General features: G+C 44.6%; 1 protein-coding gene across 1 annotated transcript in view; it reads right to left on the reverse strand.

Moving 5' to 3' along the window:
* LOC124555348 overlaps window positions 1–22,876 on the reverse strand; it is a 457,917-nt gene that overhangs the window by 187,057 nt on the left and 247,984 nt on the right. Inside the window, exons 4-5 of the mRNA XM_047129228.1 lie at window positions 4,908–5,168; window positions 2,245–4,807 (exon numbers count right to left, since the gene is read on the reverse strand). Coding sequence (XP_046985184.1) covers window positions 2,245–4,785 — 2,541 coding nt within the window. The 5' untranslated portion in view covers window positions 4,786–4,807; window positions 4,908–5,168. The remainder of the gene's footprint in view (window positions 1–2,244; window positions 4,808–4,907; window positions 5,169–22,876) is intronic.

The raw sequence follows: 22,876 nt of genomic DNA on the forward strand, positions 1-22,876 counted from the left end.
CGTTTACGGAGTTACCAAATTTCATCAGTGCTTGAATGGGTGATACTTTTATCTTATTACAGACCACAGGCTGCTATCGGCTCTGTTCAGGCTCTCCAAGCCTGTCCCACCATGCAATATGCGAAAGCTGCAATGGTGGGCCCTGCTGTTATCCAATCACCAGTCTAAGCTTCTATACAGGACCTCGGGTCAGCATTGCAACACTGATTTGTCATCTCAGTTACCAGTAGGTACTGATTCTGCATTTGATTCATCCGAACATTCCTGTTTTCACAAAGATTCCCAGGATTTTTCACACACTTCATAGGTTTCCTGTTGACTACTGATGCAGGGGTAAAATACAGGGAGCGAAAGGCTATTTACAAATTGTACAGAAACCAGATGGCAGTTATAAGAGTCGAGGGGCACGAAAGGGAAGCAGTGGTTGGGAAGGGAGTGAGACAGGGTTGTAGCCTATCCCCGATGTTATTCAATCTGTGTATTGAGCAAGCAGTAAAGGAAACAAAAGAAAAATTCAGAGTAGGTATTAAAATCCATGGAGAAGAAATAAAAACTTTGAGGTTTGCCGATGACATTGTAATTTTGTCAGAGACAGTAAAGGATTTGGAAGAGCAGTTGAACGGAATGGACAGTGTCTTGAAAGGAGGATATAAGATGAACATCAACAAAAGTAAAATGATGATAATGGAATGTAGTCAAATTAAGTCGGGTGATGCTGAGGGAATTAGATTAGGTAACGAGACACTTAAAGTAGTAAAGGAGTTTTGCTATTTAGGGAGCAAAATAACTGATGATGGACGAAGTAGAGAGGGTATAAAATGTGGACTGAAGTGTCAGGAAGTTCTTTCTGAAAGTATTTGTATGGAGTGTAGCCATGTATGGAAGTGAAACATGGATGATAAATAGTTTGGACAAGAAGAGAATAGAAACTTTCGAAATGTGGTGCTACAGAAGAATGCTGAAGATTAGATGGGTAGATCACGTAACTAATGAGGAGGTATTGAATAGAATAGGGGAGAAGAGGAGTTTGTGGCACAACTTGACAAGAAGAAGGGACCGGTTGGTAGGGCATGTTCTGAGGCATCAAGGGATCACAAATTTAGCATTGGAGAGCAGCATGGAGGGTAAAAATCGTAGAGGGAGACCAAGAGATGAATACACTAAGCAGATTCAGAAGGATGTAGGTTGCAGTAAGTACTGGGAGATGAAGAAGCTTGCACAGGATAAAGTAGTATGGAGAGCTGCATCAAACTAGTCTCAGGACTGAAGACCACAACAACAACTGATGCATTGTGCATGAAACTGCATCTGCCCCAGCTTTTCGGGTAATTCTGCAGAATGCCTGCAATGGGTGGCCTCGGAGTCTAAAGGAGATACACCACTTGCTAGTGTGCCATTAATTTGTGTACTGGAAAGCTACTTCTGCATGAATGAGCATTCTTGTCCTCCACATGGAGAACGATGATGCACGAGTTGTGCAGCTTGATGTGCTGCAACTGCTCCACAAGGGTTACTGCGGAGTGGTGTGTACACGCAATTAGCTCTGCTAGAATTGTAGACCATTCCACATACCGTCCACATCTACTACACAAGTTAAGTGTTTACTTTCGTTAATAAATAGTTGTTTAGAATTGTGACACTGTTTTTTTTTATTGTTTTAGGGCTGAACGTCTCTACCCTCTAGACATGACAGACATGTGCTTTTCAAAAAAACTACCTCAGTATTTGCCTTGTGTGATTTAGCCTAGAAAAAATACAGAAATGTTAATTCACATGATTGGGCAGGGATTTGAAATACAAGTCCAGAGTTGTTTACCCTCTGTACCATCTCCTCAGTTTTCAACCTGTGCAGGAATATACATACCATCTCTATAGTGGTACTGGTGAGGTTTAGTAATGTTAAAACATCCCCACAATATTTTTGGGTGTGTTGCTGCTTCCACAAAACTGTAAATGTGAGGCATGTGGCCATTTTACCAGACACCCTGAAGAACTCAATTCATTAGTGGTTGGAGTCAAAGTCCACAATAAGGGGAGGGAGAGTGTGTGTATATATATATATATATATATATATATATATATATAGAGAGAGAGAGAGAGAGAGAGAGAGAGAGAGAGAGAGACACACACACACACACACACACACACACACACACACACACACACACTCAAAAAGAATGCAAAGCTTACTATAGATGAAAAAAGAAACAAGAAATATGTTTTGAATCTATCATTCCAAGTTACCTTAATTTGAGTTTCAGCTTTCCTGGCAGCCTGTCTTTGGGGCCGTGTAGATTTCTGCCCAGATTTCTGCTCGGACTGTTTGATGTCCTTCCCAGTATATGATTTTCTTGCTCTGTTACTTTTCTGTAGCTGTCTCACAGGCACATTGGCGAACTTTGTATCTGCAACATGAGTATCAGATGAGACTGACAAAAAAGCAAGGTCAGGTTTTTGATCCTCAGGTGTTTCTTCAAAAGTAGCAACTCTAGGCTTATCAGGAATTATACATGCGGCATCTCCCAAATTTTTGTCTGTCACAGAGTTTTCTTTCACACTTCCTTCAAAGCTGTTTGCATCTGGAGGCATTTCATCACTACCAAAGCCACCAGCATCCATATTTTCACAAGCAGGGGTACCATTTTGGAAACTTGATTTTGTCCTATTACTAACATTGCCGTTACCCAGTGTCAATTGTAACCCCCCTTCTGTATCTACACCATTTTCATGACTATCAAAATCACTACATTGTTCCCCTTCCTGATTTGTCTCCACATCAGATCTTTCTGTATGGCACACTGCTGTTGCCTGGCTTTCCTGTCCTAACTCCCTATTCAAAATGGAAACATCCTCAGGTAGTGTCGTATGGTTGCTCTGACCCAAACTGATAGAGGCTGGTATTTGAATCTGTCCTATATCCGTATTGTCCTTCCTGCTGCCATCTTCTGAGTTTTCCTGATCTGCCATTTGCTTACTATCCAGAGTAAGTGGATCTTCAGTTGGAGCAACTGGGTAATCTGAGGAATCATCTTGACTAGATGTAATATCAACTGATGAAATGTCTTTAAATTCTTTTACGTTACATAAGCTATCTGTCCCATGTTTTGCTATAGGGTCTGAAGGAGAACTGGCACGATTTACATCACTATCTTCAACTTCTTTACTGTCTTCTTCAACAGTTTTCAATTTCTTTCTTTCTGGTTCTTGTTTGGAACAATTCTCATCTTTCCGTGAGATCTCCAACTTATCACGTGTGGCAGTCTTGTTGTCATCATTACAGATGGTTCTATCGGATTCACTTCCTGTCTGAACTCCACTAGAGCTACTTGATATAGTTCTCCTCCTCTTTCTTTTCTTAGTTCTTGTAGTTCTTGGAGTCCGGGGTGGCAGTTTCACTTTGTTTTCTTTCATAATATATTCACCACTACATTCCAGTTTTGAACTAGCATTCTGGGAGGTAAATCTGTTAGAGTCTGCAGGATCAAAAGAAAGGATTTCATTTTTTACAGCAGATACTACAGCCCTTTTATTAGACTTCTCAATACTTAATTCAAATGAACCTGATGGACTATTGCGAATATTTTTTAATGCATCAATAACATTTGTGTTGAGTCTTTCAAGGATAACACTGCAAGGCTTAAGTGACTTCAAAACATTTGCATCTCCACTAGTCTCAACGTTGTTAGTACAATATCGAGTAACATGTTCGGAATAATAGTGACTATTTAACACATTCTTCTTATGCCACAATGTGTTACTACTGTCATTGTTACCGTTAGTAGAAGTGCTGTCTTCACTGTTGGAGTCCCTGGCATTTTCTATAACATTTACAGAATTTAATGTAACTTCCTCATTACTGTCAGAAACTTGACTGAAATTATTTTCACTTCCACGACTCTGAACATTTATTGTATGTTGCTGGGCATCAAAATTTGTAACTTTTGTTTCACTCTTTTCTCTTTCAATGTCTGAATCATTATCTTTAGCTATTTTTTTGACTTCTTCAGCAACACATGGCTCATTTTTCACATCACTCCCACTTTCAGGATTAGTATTCTCTTTAAATTCCTTGTGACTAAATAATTCACTGCCATTATTGATCACCACACCAGGTATTTTGGTATTACTCACGCCCAGTGGTTCGGAGCTGTTGCTAGTTAGTTCAGTGAAATTACTGTCAGTGCTGAAGAATTCTACAGAGTTTACATTTAAATCCGCTGTACTGCCAGATCCCTGAGTATCTGTCCCATTTACATTACCTGTTTCTGTCTCAGCACTGAAAGCATCCGAAAGTCTCCCTGCAGCTCCTTCAGCACCAACAGTAATAATATTTTCAACAGAGTTTTCCACTGCACCACTACCTTCACTCTCTGAACTAACTTTGTTTACACATTCATTTTCTGCTAACACATTTATACTAGGGTCACCTGGTACTTCACTGGGATCACACTCGGGTGGTACTTTTGCACAATTATTACTACTAGCATTTTCACAATCTGTAGCTGTTGGTGGCACTGGCGATACATTTAAATTATCTTCACTTGCAACCTCACTACATACAGGATCACTTTCACGCAGCACAGGTCCTGAAAGGGTAACATTAGTGTTTCCAGATGATTCTTCTTCATTTAATGTCACCTCTGGTTCAAGGAGGAGTTCTGCCATCTCATATTCATTGTCAGCATTCTCTTCACAGATCTCCGATTGCACTGTTGAGCCTGTGGTCTCATTATTTTTAGCATTCTCATCATCCAACTCAGGAGAGACTGCTTCAGCACTGGCCATTGCTTAGATCACTCATCCAGCACTGAAAACGTAAGATAACACCATTAAATCTCCAGAGCAACAGTAAACGTGAGTAATATGCTAAAAATTAGTAACACCACTTATAAGGTTTCCATGATTACCTTAAAATCTATCTTCCACATTAAAACACTTTTCTACCTTTCATTAAACTGTCGTGATGTTATACCTTTCAATATACTACTCTTTACCAAAAACTCACGGTATGGGACTTCATGCACTTCCACTGAGTTACATCAGTTCTTTCAATCATAATTATAATAGTCACTAGCAGTACTTATTCTCCAGACATGAATTTGGTGAAACAACTATCTTCTGCAAGATGTTGAGAATAAGTAACAATTTTTGATCAGAGGCAGGAGCACCTGAAACATCACAATTATGGCTCAGTTACAGATCCAAAATGGTAATAGTACTTAAATTCTATCACAGTCACAAATCAGTGATACTCAATTACATGATGGTACAGTCATCTGTGGTCACATTGCTGCATATGGAATTTTAACATTCAAATGATTTCAAATGTCCACCAGAACCCACATAATGCACCAAAACTATTATAATTCTCTATAAATATTCTCATTTGCTTCTACAGTACAGACAATTAAAAAAAACCTTAAATTATTTGATAATTATGAGTGTACATTCTTTAAGAATTTAAAATATACTATGTTGTGTGTCCAAAAGAACAGCATATCTATACAATATATGCATCTGATGGCACATCGATCTTTCAATGCAGATGCACAATAATGCAGACCTCCCATGGAAATACAGTAGGGCTATGAGGAACAATGGAGAAAGGACACTGCTCTGTAGTGTGCAGCATATGGAGACTTGGGTCAGACAGGAGATGTGCATGGATAGATGGACAGCCCAAGAGGTTAAGGCAACCACCTGTGTAAATCGGGAAATCTAGGTTCGACTTCCGGTCTGGCACAAATTTTCATCAGTCATCTTTGAGTTATTTTTCACACATGCACACACACACACACACACACACACACACACACACACAGAACTGCAAATGGTCACTGTTTCTATATACTTATATGGCACTGTCGGGTGAGAAGATCCCTCCCCCCCACCCCACCCTCTTTTCAATGGGGTGGTGCCTAATTGGAAAGGTCTCCTTTCTTTGTGCACACTGGCACTTTTCCTTTGCTAAGTGAAAGTGAGTTGTGTCTTGTGTACATCTGTTGAGTGAAGATGAACGTGATGGGTGTATTTTGAGTCTGTATTGTTCATAACAGTGACACAGAGGGAGAGGGAGGGGGGGGGGGGGAGAGAGAGGGGGGGGGGGAAGAGAGAGAGAGAGAGAGAGAGAGAGAGAGAGAGAGAGAGAGAGAGAGAGAGAGAGAGAGAGAGAGAGTGCTGCACCCAGTGTTGACATGTGTATTCCTGTTGAAACGCACTAAGTGAGCCACTAAGCTTAGCGTGCTCATCCAACAGATGGATCACTGTCAACTGTGTCACATGCTGCAACTGTACGGGACACTGCAAAAGATGTCTGGAATTTTACCTAAGACACTGGCACAAAGTCTGCTGATGAAGAAACTCTCCTTCCATTGCTGGCTAAACGCTGGTGAGGAAAATTTCCTCCAGCCCCAGGATTTGAACTGGCTATCTCCAAGTCAAAAGTGGTATCCCAAGTGAGTCTTGGTGACACATTCTGGGATGGATTTTCCTGATTTTTACACTGACCATTAGGTTTAGTTGATGGGCAAACCATGAAGTTAGGGGAGTTGTAGGTTGGCAATGATGTGATGAAAGTTTGGCATTTGACTTTTTTCTTTGTCATTGCAGGGTAATTCAGAGAAAAATAGATGAATTAATTAGAATGTTCTTCTCAAAGCACTGGTGTAAATGAAACTGAATATTCCTGGAATTAGCTAAAGCAATGGTTTCAAGCCATACCTGTTCACATAAAATCTAGCAACAATTCTTCAGAGTGCTTTAGTGCACTCTGCTTCCTATGAATTAAAACTATTTGGAAAGTCTTCCCTCATGATTAAAAACTCTACACAAGCAGCACATGGAGACCCTATACACTATTAGTTATGTCATGAGTTGCTGAAATGAACAGGAATAAGTGTTTAGTCACTTGCCCACAAAATATAGATATATCAAGACTTTTGCAGCTATCTACCTACACTTGGGTGAACTCCAATAAGGTTTTGATCTGAGGCAACAGATAGCTGATCAGCAGTACCAAAGCAAACTAGACAGAAGGTGGCACTATTTTAGTATTTACAACCATTACTCAATCTATGGGTGGTAAGTGAAAGCCTTGTGTGGTCTTACAATGAAGTTGCCTCCAAGGTTGTTGTGGACTTTTCTGCCAAAGTCTGGATGCATAGTTTTACACTTAAGTGATACTGAACAATAAGTGTGAGGAATATGTGCAGCAGAGTGTACTCTTGAGGCTCACCAGTACCTCTCATGTCACCCGTCACGAGTTTACAGAAAATTCTTGGGCTATGTCCACTGAACATCATGCTACATTACTGGGCAGCATTATACTGCTTGAGGCATGAACAATATGATTGAGTTCATGAGTCCACAGGGTCCATATTCCTAATAAAAGATACCTGCAAGCTTGCAGATTAGACAATGGAAGTCTGACTGGGAAACTAGAAGCACAGCAAAATGGGTACATAGCATATTCCAAAGCACTAGTAACAGGCTGAATATGTGCGACATTGACCCTAATCAAGGTATGGTGCATGTATTAACAGGTCAAGGCCCATATCCTAAACATCTACATTGAGTAGGATGTAGTAACACACCAATCTGCAAGTGTGGAAAAGAAGGTTCTGCTGATCATGTCATTTTCAGTTGCCCACTTTCGCAGGTAGAGATGGAATGCAGGTAATTACATTGTGATTTAAAACCACTATAGAAGACCAAAATTTATTTATGACAGTTAATTTACCTGCACACGGTATGTCAAAAGAACAACTCGTCAGCTGTCAGTCTTTAAGAACAATTGGATTCTCTGAGTAATGAACTATTGTCAATTGTACAAAGAGCAAAGAAGAAGAAAAACACCCATTACTATTTCCACAGAGAAAACTGATACTTCAATGATCTGTCATTATTGGTCTGATTCAGTACTGCCCATATACACATCCAGTTAGCACCTGAGAGACATACCTTAATTGGCACTGTAATGATTGGATGACAGGATCAGGAAGTACACAAATACTATTGATACAGATGTTTAATTTTTATTCCTATTGGCAATTAGCAGTGAAACATTCAAATGCTGCTGCCTTAATGTAGAGGGGGCAGTCAAGTGGAAATAATAAATAATAATAATCTTTATTATTATTATCATTATTATCATTATCATTATTATCTGTGGGTGAGGGCACAAACAGCAACATCATCAGTGTTGTTGCATGAATGATATACAGATGAGTATGGTGAAAAACTATTAAAAAGATAAAATCAAGGATAAAATACCAGCACAGGCATGGTTAAAAATATGACAGGTGACTGTGGCCTAATGACTACTTAGAAATAATGGGCAACCGAGCCATTCTATCACACATTAAGATCTCTCAACCAATATTTTGGGAAGAATTCCAGGTATCACACAAAATTTTATAACACGAACCACACTTGCCTCATTATCAGTAAAAATAGAGGGTAGGTCCTGTGGGAGACACAGATAAGCCCTCAGGTCATCGCATCAAACACACTCAAAATATCTCGTATCTACAGTTGTGTCCCATCTGCAATGTACTGGTGGCTCCTCACGATGTAAGAGAAAGCACTGCGTCAATGGCCAATTACTCACTCTAAGAGGTGTAAGAGATACTTTTTCGGCTACTCGTGGAAGGAAGAAAGTAAGCAATGGTCACACCGATAAGGTTTTATGGAACATTGCTTGTTAGTTCTAACTTTCAGCCACTGAGCCTTCCACCAGCACATGGGCTTCTTGGTCACAAATGAAGTAACAGCCTGCAGGGGGACAGAACAGTGAGCAGGTGTGGGAAGGGATCAAGCCTCCTCGGCAGCCGTATCAGAGTGTTCGTTTCTCCTTATCTCTATGTGCCCTGGAACCCAGTAGAAAGTTATTGTCTTGTCCTTCCTTTGCTAGAGAAGAAGAGCATCCTGCACTTCTTGCACCATCTGATCTGATGGGTACTGTGAGAATTTGAGCAGATGAATTCCTTGCCATGACACCATCTCATCTGCTCCAGTGCCCTCAGGATAGCAAACAATTCTGCATAATAACCTGAAAACTGCTCTGGAGGCCAATCCTGAGGACAATGTTGGGGAAAACTTCAGAGCAGCTGATAAAATACCTCTGCTTTGACCTATATGTGTAAACAGTAATAAAATCCACTCATGGTGGGAAGAAAGGAAGCCATAGTCACACTGAGATGGTTTTACAGAACATAGCTTATTATTGCACCCTTTTAACCACTGAGCTCTCCCAAGACCTATGACTTGAGACATCTCAGTTTCAGTTCTTTAAGGTATGGCACCCAAGTTAATTTCTCATCAAAAGTGAGGCCCAGATATTTCACCTTTTTCTTAAAAGTGAGAACAATATCCCCAGTTTTAAAATGCATTACGTAAAATGAGCAGCAGTGATTACAATCAACAAATCAAATTCTCCAAAAAGAACCTGAAACCTGTGGTGTTAGACCATTCCTCCAATTACTTGATAGTCAAATGCAATTGCAGAGTAGTCATTGCAAGGTTGGAGGATGCACAGAAGACTGAAAACTCATCCACAACCAAGGAACACAGTACAGGATGCCTTACTGTGGATGTAATACCGTTGATTGCTATGGTGCATACTGTAATACTTAGAACACTCGAAAGAAGATACAAATCGAAGAAGACGCAGGTAAGATGTTGCTATGGAGGAAAGCTTGTTGAACTGCTGCTTTGAGCAGGGTCGGAGGTTATCGAGTGTGGAGTGATGCCTCCTGAACTCACACTGGGAATGACTTAGAGCCACCCATTCACAGGCCGACAAGTCGGTCAACATCCCCCCCCCCCCCCCCCCCAACAACTTAGTGGGTCATAGACCCTGTCTGACTGTCTGTGGGCACACTGCGACTGCATGGTGGACCCTACCTACACACGGTTGCATGGCAGTTTTCCACCATGCCAAAATAGAAGGTAAAAAGAGTGTGGGATGGCAGGTAGAGGTCATGGCTAATAAGTAGCAGGTAGCAATGAGCCAGTGGAGCTGATGCACCTGGACCCTCCTGACTGCTATAAACTCATACACCACAAAGGTGAACATGTCGGGGCAGACCCACTCAGCAGGGGCAGTTGGCAGACTTTCTCAGCATGGGTGGATTGGCTGACCAGTTGGCCTGTGATTGGGCAGCTTTTGTAGGGACCTGGCTTCAAGAACCCACATTAGGTGCCGATTGACCACAAGCTTCTCTCTCTTTCCTATGCAGCTTGTCAGACTAATGCTACAATAGCTACAGAGTTTAGTCCAATCCTTCACTGGCTTTAAAATCAGGATTAAAATAGATTCTTTCCAGGAGTTGAGGAAATCCTTCCTTTGAGTGGAGATTCCTCTATTTCAACATGCTGTACCATATCAGGTTGTGACCAGGCACAATATCATGAGATACTGACAATGCAGAAGGCAATTCCCACAGAAAGAAAGGCTGGTTGTATTCTTAAATGTTACTGGAATAGAAATCAAAACAACCCTCTCTTGTGTCTCCCAATAATGACAGAATGCTGGACCCTGGCTAGATTTGGCCATACTTGTCTTATACAATTTTGCCACTGTCTGTGCAATGTCTTTCAACGACATTAGGAGACACTTCTGCTCTTGTACAGCTGCTATTGGGGATCATGAATTCCATGGTGAGATCCTTACTTATTGATGGAGTTCAGGAACTCTTACCATGACCTCTGCTTACTCTCCTGAATTATTCTCCTTGCCTTTGCCCATGTCATTCAAAATGTTGCAAAATTTGCATTTGCAGGGCACTGACTGAATATTTGCATAGCTGTCTGCCTGCCCTGATTGCAGAACAACACTCATCATTCCACCAAGGGACAGGCTGCCTCCTAGGTGTTCCCACTGACTTCAGGATGGATGCACAAGCGGCACATGTTGGATCATGACTGTAATGTGATCCTCCCAGTCCTGGACGCTGTCACACTGCTTGAAAATAGCGAACTGCCTGTAACACATCCAGTTAGTCTTTCTGAACAGCCATCTCAGCAGCTTCCTTCTGGGAACTGCTCCATCAAGTAAATGGATGCAGATAGGGTAGTGGTCGTTACCATAAAGGTCATCAACTCCCCACTGAGCAGTGTCTGCAAGGGCAAGTGAGCAGGAAGAGAGATCTACTGCTATAAATGAACCTGAAGCAATGCTTAGATTGACCCACGTTCATCAATACAATGTCTGTAGTTCATGCCATATCCTCAAGTATCAAACCCCTGGAGCAAGCAGTGTTAGAACCAATAGCGCACTATGTGCCTGAAGTCCTCTAAAAGCAGAAGGGGATGGCATAGTTCATCAAGAAGATGTGTAAGGACCTCACTGTCAACAGACTCATGGGGCAGTAGGTACACAGAGCACACTGTGACAGCAACATGGGCCACTATACGAATAGCAACTGCTTGTAGTGTTGTCATTAAGGGCAGAGGTAAGAAGTAGAATGTGTCCATGACTAACACTGCTACCCCACCTTTCACACTGTAACCATTAATGTCGTCCTTTCTGTAGAGGCGATAGCCTCCAAGTACAGGTGCATCCGTTTAGGAGTCTTTTGGAGGCAGAGGCAAGAAAGTCTGTCCCTTACAAAGAGTCTCAATTCCTTCAGATGGGTCCCCTGTATCCATTATTATTATTAGACTGGAGTATGGGAGCCATTTCAGCAATATGGTTTTGATTCATCCCTATCCTTATACCGGGATGGTGAGGCACTTTTAGGGTATGGGGCAGTGGAGGGGCTGCCTGGGTCCAATAACAGGGCATTGAAATCCATGATGTCCTCGGTAGTCAGATGAGCCAGAATGATGTCAGATGGTGCTCAGAACAACTTTTGACCCACATGTTGTGATCTTTCTCTGCTCCCTTTCATTCAAAGATGATGGGGAAACGGGGTGCCGAGAGGCACTCTGCTTTTGGGGGTGCCTTCTCTACATCTACATCGATATTCCGCAAGCCACCGTATGGTGTGTGGCGGACTGTACCCTGTACCACTAGTTGTCATTTACTTTCCTGTTACACTCGCAAATAGAGCAAGGGAAAAACGACTGTCTATATTACATGCCTTCGTATGAGACCTCATTTCTCAAATCTTATCTTTGCGGCCCTTATGGGCAATGTATGTTGGCAGCAGTAGAACTGTGTGGCAGTCAGCTTCAGCTTCAAATGCCATTTCTCTAAATCTACTCAATAGTGTTTCTCGAAAAGAACGTTGCCTTCTCTTGAGGAATTCCCCATTTGAGTTCCCAAAGCATCTCTGTAACATTTGTTGTTTGAACCTACCGGTAACAAACCTAGCAACCCACCCCTGAATTACTTCAATGCTCACTGTGAGAATGTTACTGATCTCTTCTGTCAAAGCTGCCTGGATTGCTACGTCTTTATTTACTTTGCTTCGGCATGTACAGATGAAAGTACGGGTGCTGGTGCTGGATAATTGTGCACTGGATGTCGTCCGTGTGGAAGCGTTCACCTTGGAAACAGGTTTCTGTGCCATGGGAGCATACGAAGTGGCAATCACAGGGGGTTTGTCGACCTATATTATTTCTTTACTTCTGTATAGGGGATTCGCTTGGTCACTTATTTCCTGAATTTTGTGTTTCTTACCAAACTGTGCAGGTTCATCTCCAGACTGGATGGCTCCTAAGAGCAGTTGATGGAGACTGCTGGAGATGGGAAGTTAGTCCCACTCTATGGGCTGTCTTTCCACACTTCTAACAGGTCGCTTCACCTCCATAACTCAGCATGTATGGCCAAATCACTGACATTTGTACCACCGTATGGGGTTAGGTATGCAAGGCCAAACCCTAAGTCAGACGATCCCAGCCATAATGTGTTCAGGTGGCGTTGGAGAATTGAGGTCACAATGAAGGTGGTGGTCTTATCAGTTTCTGAATTATTTCTTCGTGTCCTTTTCTCCACACCCACTATCCCCTGTGATGCCCATTCTTCTTTAAGTTCAGAGGTGTCTATGTACATAATATAACTGCACATGACCACAACCTTGCTTGAGTTAAAATTGTGCAACTCATAAATTACGTCTACGTCACCCAATTTCTTCTGACTTCCTAGACAGTCCACCTGCTTTGCCATGTTGGTCTCAACCAATAAGGAACCACTCTGTTATCGGTTAAGAGACTTCAAGGTACCAGCAAGTGCTTCGAAGCCTTCATGAGTATGGAAGGGCGAAATATTTTAAAAACGTTCCTTCCTTCCTCTTGATCACTACCAACATATTCTGATTTAAGACACCATGAACCACGTCAACAAATACAATTTGATTAACAGAAAGACTAGCCCCCCTCATTGGTTGCCCCTACGACACACAACGTTCGACCATCGCACCGCATGGTGGTTGCTGAAGCATACCCAGAGGTTAAGTTACAATGACGGAGAACTGGTGGCGTTCACCGTCCACAGCTCAGAAACCCTGGGGTCGTCAAGACTGTACCCAGCGAAAGCTGAGGGCCAATGGAAACGAGACAAAGGGAGGAAAATTAAGTAAACTGTTTATTGTTTCAAAAGTAATCGCTATAACTGATAATACAACTATACCACTGTGAGATACGAAGATCAAACGTCCACATAGGAAGATGTCTGCAGTTGCGTATGGAACCATGCACCTGAAGTAAATTGATGGCCACGGATGACTTTCTTCAGGGCTCCCAAAATATGTAAATTGCATGGGGAGGGATCACGACTGTATAGAGGATGTGTAAGGGCTTTCCGGCGAAACTTTTGCACAGCGTAGTCTAAACTACCTTGGCGACATATGGGTGGGCATTATCCTGTAACAGAATCATACCGTCCGTCAACATTCCTGGGCATTTAGACTTCATGGCGTGCTTCAATTTTTGCGAAATGTCCACGTGGGCTCGCCCACATGTTGCCAAGTCGTTTCGAATATCCTGCAGGAGTTACGCTGAGAAGCTCTTACACATCTTCCGTACAGTCCCGATCTCTCCCTATGCGATTTATATGTTTTTGGAGTCTTGAAGGAAGACATTCGTGGCCGTCGATTTGCTTCAGACGAAGGGGTGCACACCTGGGTAAAATCACAGCTCTACAGGCAACCAAAAACATTTTTTCACAAAGACATTGACGGTCTTGTCTCACAATGGGATAAAAGTATTAACAGTTAGGGCGATTACGTCTGAAATAATAAACAGTTTACGTCGTTTTTTTCCATTTGCCTCGTTTTCATTTGACTGCCCCTTATAGGATTTCTAAAGCATATCTTATCAGTATGTGGAACTTGTTAGCACTTCCTGTTCCTCATAGAAATTTGTTTACTACACCAACCAGTAAGAAAAATCTGAATGCACCGACTGCTGGTGATTTGTCATCACTGACAACAAGGACAACAGTTCATGCTGACATTCCATTTTCCTCATCTGCATCTTCCTCTTGGTATTAAAGTTGCAGCCTAGCTAAAACGACAGCATTTTTTCAATTGTGTGGGCCTGCCACACTTTTATTCATGTTCTGTCATCGCCAACTTGTTATGTTCTGTTGACTAAGTCACATGTAATAGTCATGATGCACTCTGCTATGTATTTGCTTATGAATTGACTAATCCTACCAATATATATTTGCTTCACTTTATCTACAGCCTTTCCCATGCTGTCAACTGATGTCCAATGTATATGGTACGAGGGGAACTTACTACTGATCTGTTACTGTCGACCTTGTGCTATATTATCACAACCTGAACATCTCCCGCTCTATATCGATTTGACCTGAACATGGTACGCAGTTACTGTAGTTCATCTAAAAGAATGTCAGTATCACTGAATCGTGCACCCTCAGTTCATGTATGTACCAGCAAATTCTTATGGGTATGACGAGGTTGGGCAAGACTTTCTAGTATATGTCCATCAGTTGATTTACTAACAGTCGGTATCCAAGTATGCTGCATTGGGTTCAAGAGATTTCCATGTTAAGGAAACATAGCAGCGAGAGAGCTCTCCTCGACACATGCTACAAACACGTCTCTAATAAATTGAAGGAGTTAGTTGGGTTGGTTGGACATTTTAAAGCATCTTAAAACTTCGAGATAGTTAGCTCATCATCTGCTACAACAAAGGTCAGATCTGCAGTCAAGCTAGCCCGGGGTTTTTTTTTTTATTTATTTATTTTTTAGGGCGCACAACTTCAACGGTCATTAGCGCCCAGACTACGTTAGGAATGCACCGCGAGGCTCAAGTTTAAAACAGCAACTAAAAGGGAAAACACGATAAAAGATCGACAGGCATAGGATTAAAAAAAACGCATAATTAAATGTCCTTAGACAGGTTGGTCAATTTGATAAAACGAAGAACGCGAGCAGCTGCTCCAGGGTCATCTGCTAAAATGGCACCGAGAGTACATGGCAGGCCAAGATCAAGACGCAGTGTAGTAAAATCCGGACAGGACGTTAAAATGTGGCGGACCGTCAGCAAGTGCCCACATGGGCAGAACGGCGCCGGCGCAGCCGTCAGCAGATGGCGATGGCTGAACCGGCAGTGTCCAATTCGTAACCGGGCCAAAACTACCTCCTCCCGCCGAGAGGGGCGTGAGGAGGACGTCCAAGCCGCGGGAAGAGGTTTCAAGGCCCGAAGCTTGTTGTCCGTAAGTGCAGCCCAATCGGCATGCCACAGCGATAAAATGCGCCGACAAATGACCCTGCTACAATCTGATGAAAGGACACAACAAAAGGCTGACCGAGGCTGGAGGACCGCAGCCTTGGCCGCGGCATCTGCAGCTTCGTTCCCAGGGATACCGACATGGCCAGGAACCCACAGAAAACTAACCGTAGAACCGTCGTCCACCAGCTGCTGAAGAGAGCGTTGGATCCAGTGCACGAAAGGGTGAACTGGATACGGATCACTAAGGCTCTGGATGGCGCTCAGGGAATCAGAGCAGATGACATAAGCAGAATGTCGGTGGCGGCAGATGTAAAGAACAGCCTGGTAGAGGGCAAAGAGCTCAGCTGTGAAGACCGAACAATGGCCATGGAGCCGGTATTTGAAACTTTGTGCCCCGACAATAAAAGAACAACCGACCCCGTCATTGGTCTTAGAGTCATCTGTATAAATGAAGGTCATATTAATGAACTTCGAACGAAGTTCGACAAAACGGGAGCGGTATACCGAACCGGGGGTAACCTCCTTTGGGAGCGAGCTGAGGTCAAGGTGAACGCGAACCTGAGCCTGGAGCCAAGGTGGCGTGTGGCTCTCGCCCACTCTAAGGGTTGCAGGGAGTGAAAAATCAAGGTGTTGAAGGAGGCGACGAAGGCGAACTCCAGGGGGTAGCAGGGCAGAGACATACAACCCGTATTGACGATCGAGGGAGTCGTCAAAAAAGGAACGATAAGACGGGTGGTCGGGCATTGACAGTAGCCGACAGGCATACCGACAAAGCAGTATATCGCGCCGGTAGGGCAGTGGCAATTTACCGGCTTCAGCATGAAGACTCTCGACGGGACTAGTATAAAATGCTCCGATCGCAAGACGTAAACCCCGATGTTGTGTGGAGTTGAGGCGGCGTAAGATGGACGGCCGTGCAGAGGAGTATACGAAGCTCCCATAATCCAGCTTTGAGCGGACGATCGACCGATATAGGCGAAGTAGGACGGTTCGATCCGCTCCCCACGACATACCACTGAGAACACGGAGGACATTTAGTGAACGGGTACATCGGGCAGCCAAGTAAGACACATGTGGTGACCAGCTAAGTTTCCTGTCAAATGTAAGACCTAAAAATTTTGTTGTCTCCACGAATGGGAGAGCAACAGGACCGAGTCGTAAGGACGGTGGGAGAAACTCTTTGTAGCGCCAGAAGTTAATACAGACCGTCTTCTCAGCAGAAAAACGGAAGCCATTGGCGACACTCCAGGAGTGAAGATGGTCAAGAGAACGCTGAAGACAGCGCTCCAGGAAACATGTACGCTGCGCGCTGCAATAGATGGTAAAATCGTCCACGAAAAGGGAGCCTGATACATCAGCTGGGAGGCAATCCATTATTGGATTGATCGCTATGGCGAAGAGAGCGACGCTCAAAACCGAGCCCTGTGGCACCCCATTCTCCTGGCGAAAGGTGTCCGACAGGACAGAACCCACACGTACCCTGAACTGTCGATCCATTAAAAAGGAACGAATAAAAAGAGGGAGGCGACCGCGAAGGCCCCATGTATGCATGGTGCGGAGAATGCCCGCCCTCCAACAGGTGTCGTAAGCCTTCTCCAAATCAAAGAACACAGCCGCGGTCGGGCGCTTCCGCAAGAAGTTATTCATAATGAAGGTTGACAAGGTAACCAGATGGTCAACAGCAGAGCGGCGCCTACGAAATCCACATTGTACATTGGTAAGTAGGCGCCGAGATTCGAGCAGCCAAACCAAACGAGAGTTAACCATTCGCTCCATCACCTTACAGACACAGCTGGTAAGCGAGATGGGTCGATAACTGGAAGGCAAGTGCTTGTCCTTCCCCGGCTTAGGAATCGGTACAACAATAGACTCGCGCCAGCATGCGGGAACATGTCCCTCAATCCAGATGCGATTATAAGTACGAAGAAGGAAACGTTTACCCGCAGGAGAAAGGTTCTTCAGCATCTGAATATGAATAGAATCAGGCCCTGGAGCGGAGGACCGTGAACGGGCAAGTGCATTTTCGAGTTCCCGCATGGTGAAAGGGGCATTATAACTTTCACGATTCGAGGAGCGGAAGTTAGGTGGCCTAGCCTCCTCTGCCTGTTTTCGGTGGAGGAAGGCAGGGTGGTAATGAGCGGAGCTCGAAACCTCTGCGAAAAAGCGGCCGAAGGCATTGGAGATATCCTCAGGGGCCACAAGGACGTCATTCGCGACCGTCAAGCCAGAAACTGGTGAGTGGACCTTAGTGCCAGATAGACGGTGCAGGCTACCCCAGATAACAGAAGAAGGAGTAAAACTGTTGAAGGTGCTTGTGAAATCAGCCCAGCTGGCTTTCTTTAATAATACGACGGCACTGCGCACGTAATCGTTTATAAGTGATACAATGCGCCACTGTAGGGTGGCGTTTAAAGGTGCGTAAAGCACGTCGGCGAGCACGTAAAGCGTCTCTACATGCTGCGGTCCACCAGGGGACCGGTACGCGACGTGGAGAAACAGTGGTGTGAGGGATGGAATATTCAGCAGCAGTGAGAATGACTTCCGTGAGGTGTGCGACCTGACTATCGCAGCTTGTGAAGGTTTGATCCTGAAAGGTCGCCCCGAAGAGAACAGCCCCCAGTCGGCTTTGGAGATGTTCCAACTACATGAGCACGGGGAGGGGGTACGATGCAGGAGATGGATGACACACGGGAAGTGGTCGCTCGAATATATATCGGAAAGGGCATACCACTCAAACCGGTGTGCAAGTTGGGTAGTACATATAGAGAGGTCTAAATGGGAATAGGTGTGAGATGTGTCCGAAAGAAAAGTAGGGGCGCCAGTATTGAGGCAGACAAGATTGAGCTGGTTGAAAAGGTCTGCTAACAGTGAGCCCCTCGGGCAGGATGCTGGAGAGCCCCAAAGGGGATGGTGGGCATTGAAGTCTCCAGTTAACAAAAATGGTGCAGGTAGCTGAGCAATAAGTTGAATCATGTCTGCCCTGGTAACGGCAGACGACGATGGAGTGTAAACGGTACAAATAGAAAATGTAAAAGTGGGGAGAGTAATTCTGACGGCAACTGCCTGCAGGCCGGTGTGCAATGTGATGGGATTGTAGTAAATATCATCCCGGACCAGCAACATAACCCCTCCATGAGCCGGAATACCTACCACAGGGGGTAGGTCAAAACGCACAGAGGTGTAATGTGCCAAGGCAATGTGATCGCATGGGCGGAGCTTCGTTTCCTGGAGGGCTACGACGAGCGGACGGTGCAAGCGGAGCAGCACTTTAAGTCCTCTCGGTTGGAGCGAATGCTGCGAATATTCCAGTGAATAAGTGCCATCGTGAGAAGAAAAGGAAGATGAAAAAAGGGGTCACCTCGAAGGCCGCTGAGGGCCTGGCTTCGAGCGAGTACTGCCGCCGCTATCAGTAGGCGGACAGCCATCGTCCATTGGTTCTATAGGTTCATCGGCCATCTCGTTAAGATGGCCGGGAGGAGGAGCTTCCTCCGCCGGTGGACGGCCAGATGTTCGGCTACCAGCGGTGCGGCCAGGCGAAATGGATGACGGCCTGGGGCGGCAACCGCTGGGTGGCGTAGGAGAAGAGATGCGCCGTGGAGGAGAAGGAGAACTGTGCTTCCTATGAGCCTTATTGGAAGGTCTTTAAGTGGAAGTATTGGTCGACGGCTGGGAGTGCGAGGTACGTAGGAAGTCTGCACGGGACGGTTCCTTCTTGAAGGCCCGTGCATCTGATTTCTGGGTCTTCGTCTTGGCAGAAGCTGATGAAGGTGCTTGTGTTGGAGGGGCGACGGGAGGAAGAGGAGACGTCGACCGCGCGATCTTAGCACTGGCCGAACGGACGACCGTGGTGCCGAAGGTCAGATCGCATGTCTGCGTCGCCACCTCCCTGGTAGTCCGAGGAGAGGCGAGGACAGTACTGCAATTTCCCGCTGGGAGCAGCGCGGGCTTCCTACTAGCAAATAGCTTGCGAGCAGCCGAGGTGGACACTTTCTCTTTGACCCGAATTTCTTGGATACAGCGTTCTTCCTTGTAGATGGGACAGTCGTGGGAGGACGCTGCATGGTCAACCCGACAGTTCACACAACGAGAAGACGGAGGTGGACAGTCACCCTCATGGGCATCCCTGCCACAAGTGACACATTTAGCCGCATTGGAACAAGACTGGCGAGTGTGATTAAAACGCTGACACTGGTAGCAGCGCGTAGGTGTCGGGAAATAGCACTGTCAAAGGTCAAGAAAAGTGTCCGGGTCGGTACAAGGTCATTGTTGACCTTTTTCATGACCCTATGGACAGCCGTCACGCCCTGCTCAGCGAGGAAAGACTGAATCTCCTCGTCAGTCAATCCGTCAAGTGATCGAGTATAGACCACACCACGAGACGAATTCAAAGTGCGGTGAGCCTCCACCCGGACAGGGAACGTGTACAGGAGTGTGGCCCGAAGCAGTTTTTGTGCCTGAAAGGCGCTCTCAGTTTCTAGTAACAAGGTACCATCACGCAACCTGGTACACGACTTGACAGATCCGGCTATGGCATCTACGCCCTTCTGGATAACGAAAGGGTTGACAGAGGAAAAATCCTTTCCGTCCTCAGATCGAGAAACGACGAGGAACTGTGGGGCAGGCGGTAGTACTTTTGTCACTGGTGGCTGGTCAAGTTTCCGTTTTTGGGCAGAATTCGAGAGAGATGGAGAGAAATCCATTGCGGAGGAATCCCCCATGATTGCCAGCGTCTCCGATGGCGCGCTCCTTCCTTGTGGGGACCATCTCAGAGGGCACTCCCACCTTGGGTGAATGTTTACACCTCAGGTCACACCTCCCGAGAAACAGACGGAGGGACCAATCGGCATGTTCAGAAGGTATCAGCTCAGGCAATCACCCCTCCCTGTGCCTGGCCTTTACCAGGGGGTACGTGCGTGCCTTACTTGTCTACCCAGGGCGGGGAATTACGCGTTACCCCGTCACCGGCTACGCGTGCGAACGCGTGGGTCGGCCTTCAGGCGCGCACAGGGAGGAAGGAAGAAGAGGAAAAAGAAGAGAGAGAGGGAGAGAGAGAGAGGATAGACTGTCTCAAACGCCGAGGCGGAGACCAGAGAAGGCAAGGAGAAGAAGGCAATGAGAAGAAGGCAATGAGAAGGCAAGGAGAAGAAGACAAGGGAAAGAGTAAGGAAGACAGTGAGATGGAGAAGAGCAAAGAAAGGAACCAACCAAAGGAAGGAAGAAACGAGAAGTGAAAAAGCTAAATGACCGCAAATAGAGGTCGTGGAACCGTCCGTCTCCGGACGCAGGCGCTAACTACCCCCCTTGAGGGGGATGGACTCCTTTTAGTCGCCTCTTACGACAGGCAGGAATACCTCGGGCCTATTCTAATCCCCAGACCCGCAGGGGGGAAGCTAGCCTGGTCTGAATATTATCAATAAAATCAGTCCAATTGTTGTGTACTGTACTCTGAATGCCACAAGCATCGCACATGTAGGATAGTCTCGCAGGTACAGGAATAAGGCGATTTAGAAAGGTTTCATCTCACCTAACTGGGTAAAAGAGTGAACACAGTCGAGTAGTCGACAATAAGAGCTGCAACTTGGCCGGCCGCTGTGGCCGAGCGGTTCTAGGCGCTTCAGTCCGGAACCGCGCTGCTGCTACGGTCGTAGGTTCGAATCCTGCCTCGGGCATGGATGTGTGTGATGTCCTTAGGTTAGTTAGGTTTAAGTAGTTCTAAGTTGTAGGGGATTGATGACCTCAGATGTTAAAAGTCCCATAGTGCTCAGAGCCATTTGAACCTTTTTTTTTTTTTTTTTTTTTTTTTTTTTTTTGCAATATACCTCTATAGTAATTGTAACAATCTACAGATCGCATCAAGGTAACTTTCAGCTATTCATGAAAAATCTAGATGCATTATTGAGCTACCTGTCAGACAAAAAGAAGCATTTAGTGGTTTGTGGTGATTTTAATGTAATTTCTTGAAAGATACGAATAGGAAAAATGAGCTAGAATCTTTGTTTGGTTGTTCCAACCTAGTATCTGTTGTAAATTTACCAACTCGTGTGCAGCGGGATAGTAGGTCGCTTATCGATAACATTGTCATAGACAGTGCTCAGGCAAAAACAATTAATGTGTACCCAGTTGTTAATGGGCTATCTGATCATGATGCACAGTTAATGGAAATAATACATATAGCACCTTACAGGCTTCAGGCAGGTTCATACAAGGCAGGTAAGCTTATTAATGCGAACAGGGTACAGAGTTTTAAGAGCAGCCTAGAAGACGTAGGATGGGATGAAGTATACACAGAAAATGATGCTGATCCCAAATTCAATTTATTGCACCGTAAATTAGTCTCAGTATCTGAGAGTTGCTTTCCTGAAACGTTATCCAAAAAAGCCATTACAAAGTCAAGTAAGCCATAGATTACTAAGGGAAGCAAGATATCGCGTAAGAGGAAGTGGGAAATATATCAACAGGCCAGAATAAGTCAGGATCCGACGTTACTTGGTTACTACAAAAGATACTGTAATATTTTAAGGAAAGTCATTAAGAAGTAGAGAAGCTTGTGTGTTCTGACAGAAATTAATAATCCGGATAATAAGATTAAAACTATATGGAATATTGTCACACGAGAGACAGGGCAGCCTGACAGTGCACAGCATACCATAGCAATAAAAGTAAATGATGATGATGTGAGTAATAATTCACAAGATGTAAGTTCAAAAATGGTTAAAATGGCTCTGACTACTATGGGACTTAACTTCTGAGGTCATCAGTCCCCTAGAACTTAGAACTAATTAAACCTAACTAACCTAAGGACAACACACACACCCGTGCCCGAGGCAGGATTCGAACCTGCAACCGTAGCGGTCGCGCGGTTCCAGACTGTAGCGCCTAGAACCGCTCGGTCACTCCGGCCGGCACAAGTTACAAGTATTTTTAACAATCACTTTCTGAATGTAGCAGCAGAAATAGGGTTAAAGGGTTCAGTTGAAGCAAACAAAAAATGTTAAAAATGTCATTCCCAGGACCTTAGGCCTTTAGAAATAGCACCAACATCCCCCACTGAAATTAAGGGAATTATAAATATACTGAAAAACAGGAGCTCATGCCATGTTGATGGAATCTCTAACAGAATTTTGAAGTGTTGTTCTAATTTAATAAGTGGAGTCCTTAGTGATATGTGTAATGCTTCGCTGGCACAGGGAATTTTTCCAGACAGATTGAAGTACGCAATTGTCAAACCTAT

This window comes from Schistocerca americana, chromosome X (genome assembly GCF_021461395.2).
Source record: "Schistocerca americana isolate TAMUIC-IGC-003095 chromosome X, iqSchAmer2.1, whole genome shotgun sequence".
Classification (NCBI taxonomy): domain Eukaryota; kingdom Metazoa; phylum Arthropoda; class Insecta; order Orthoptera; family Acrididae; genus Schistocerca; species Schistocerca americana.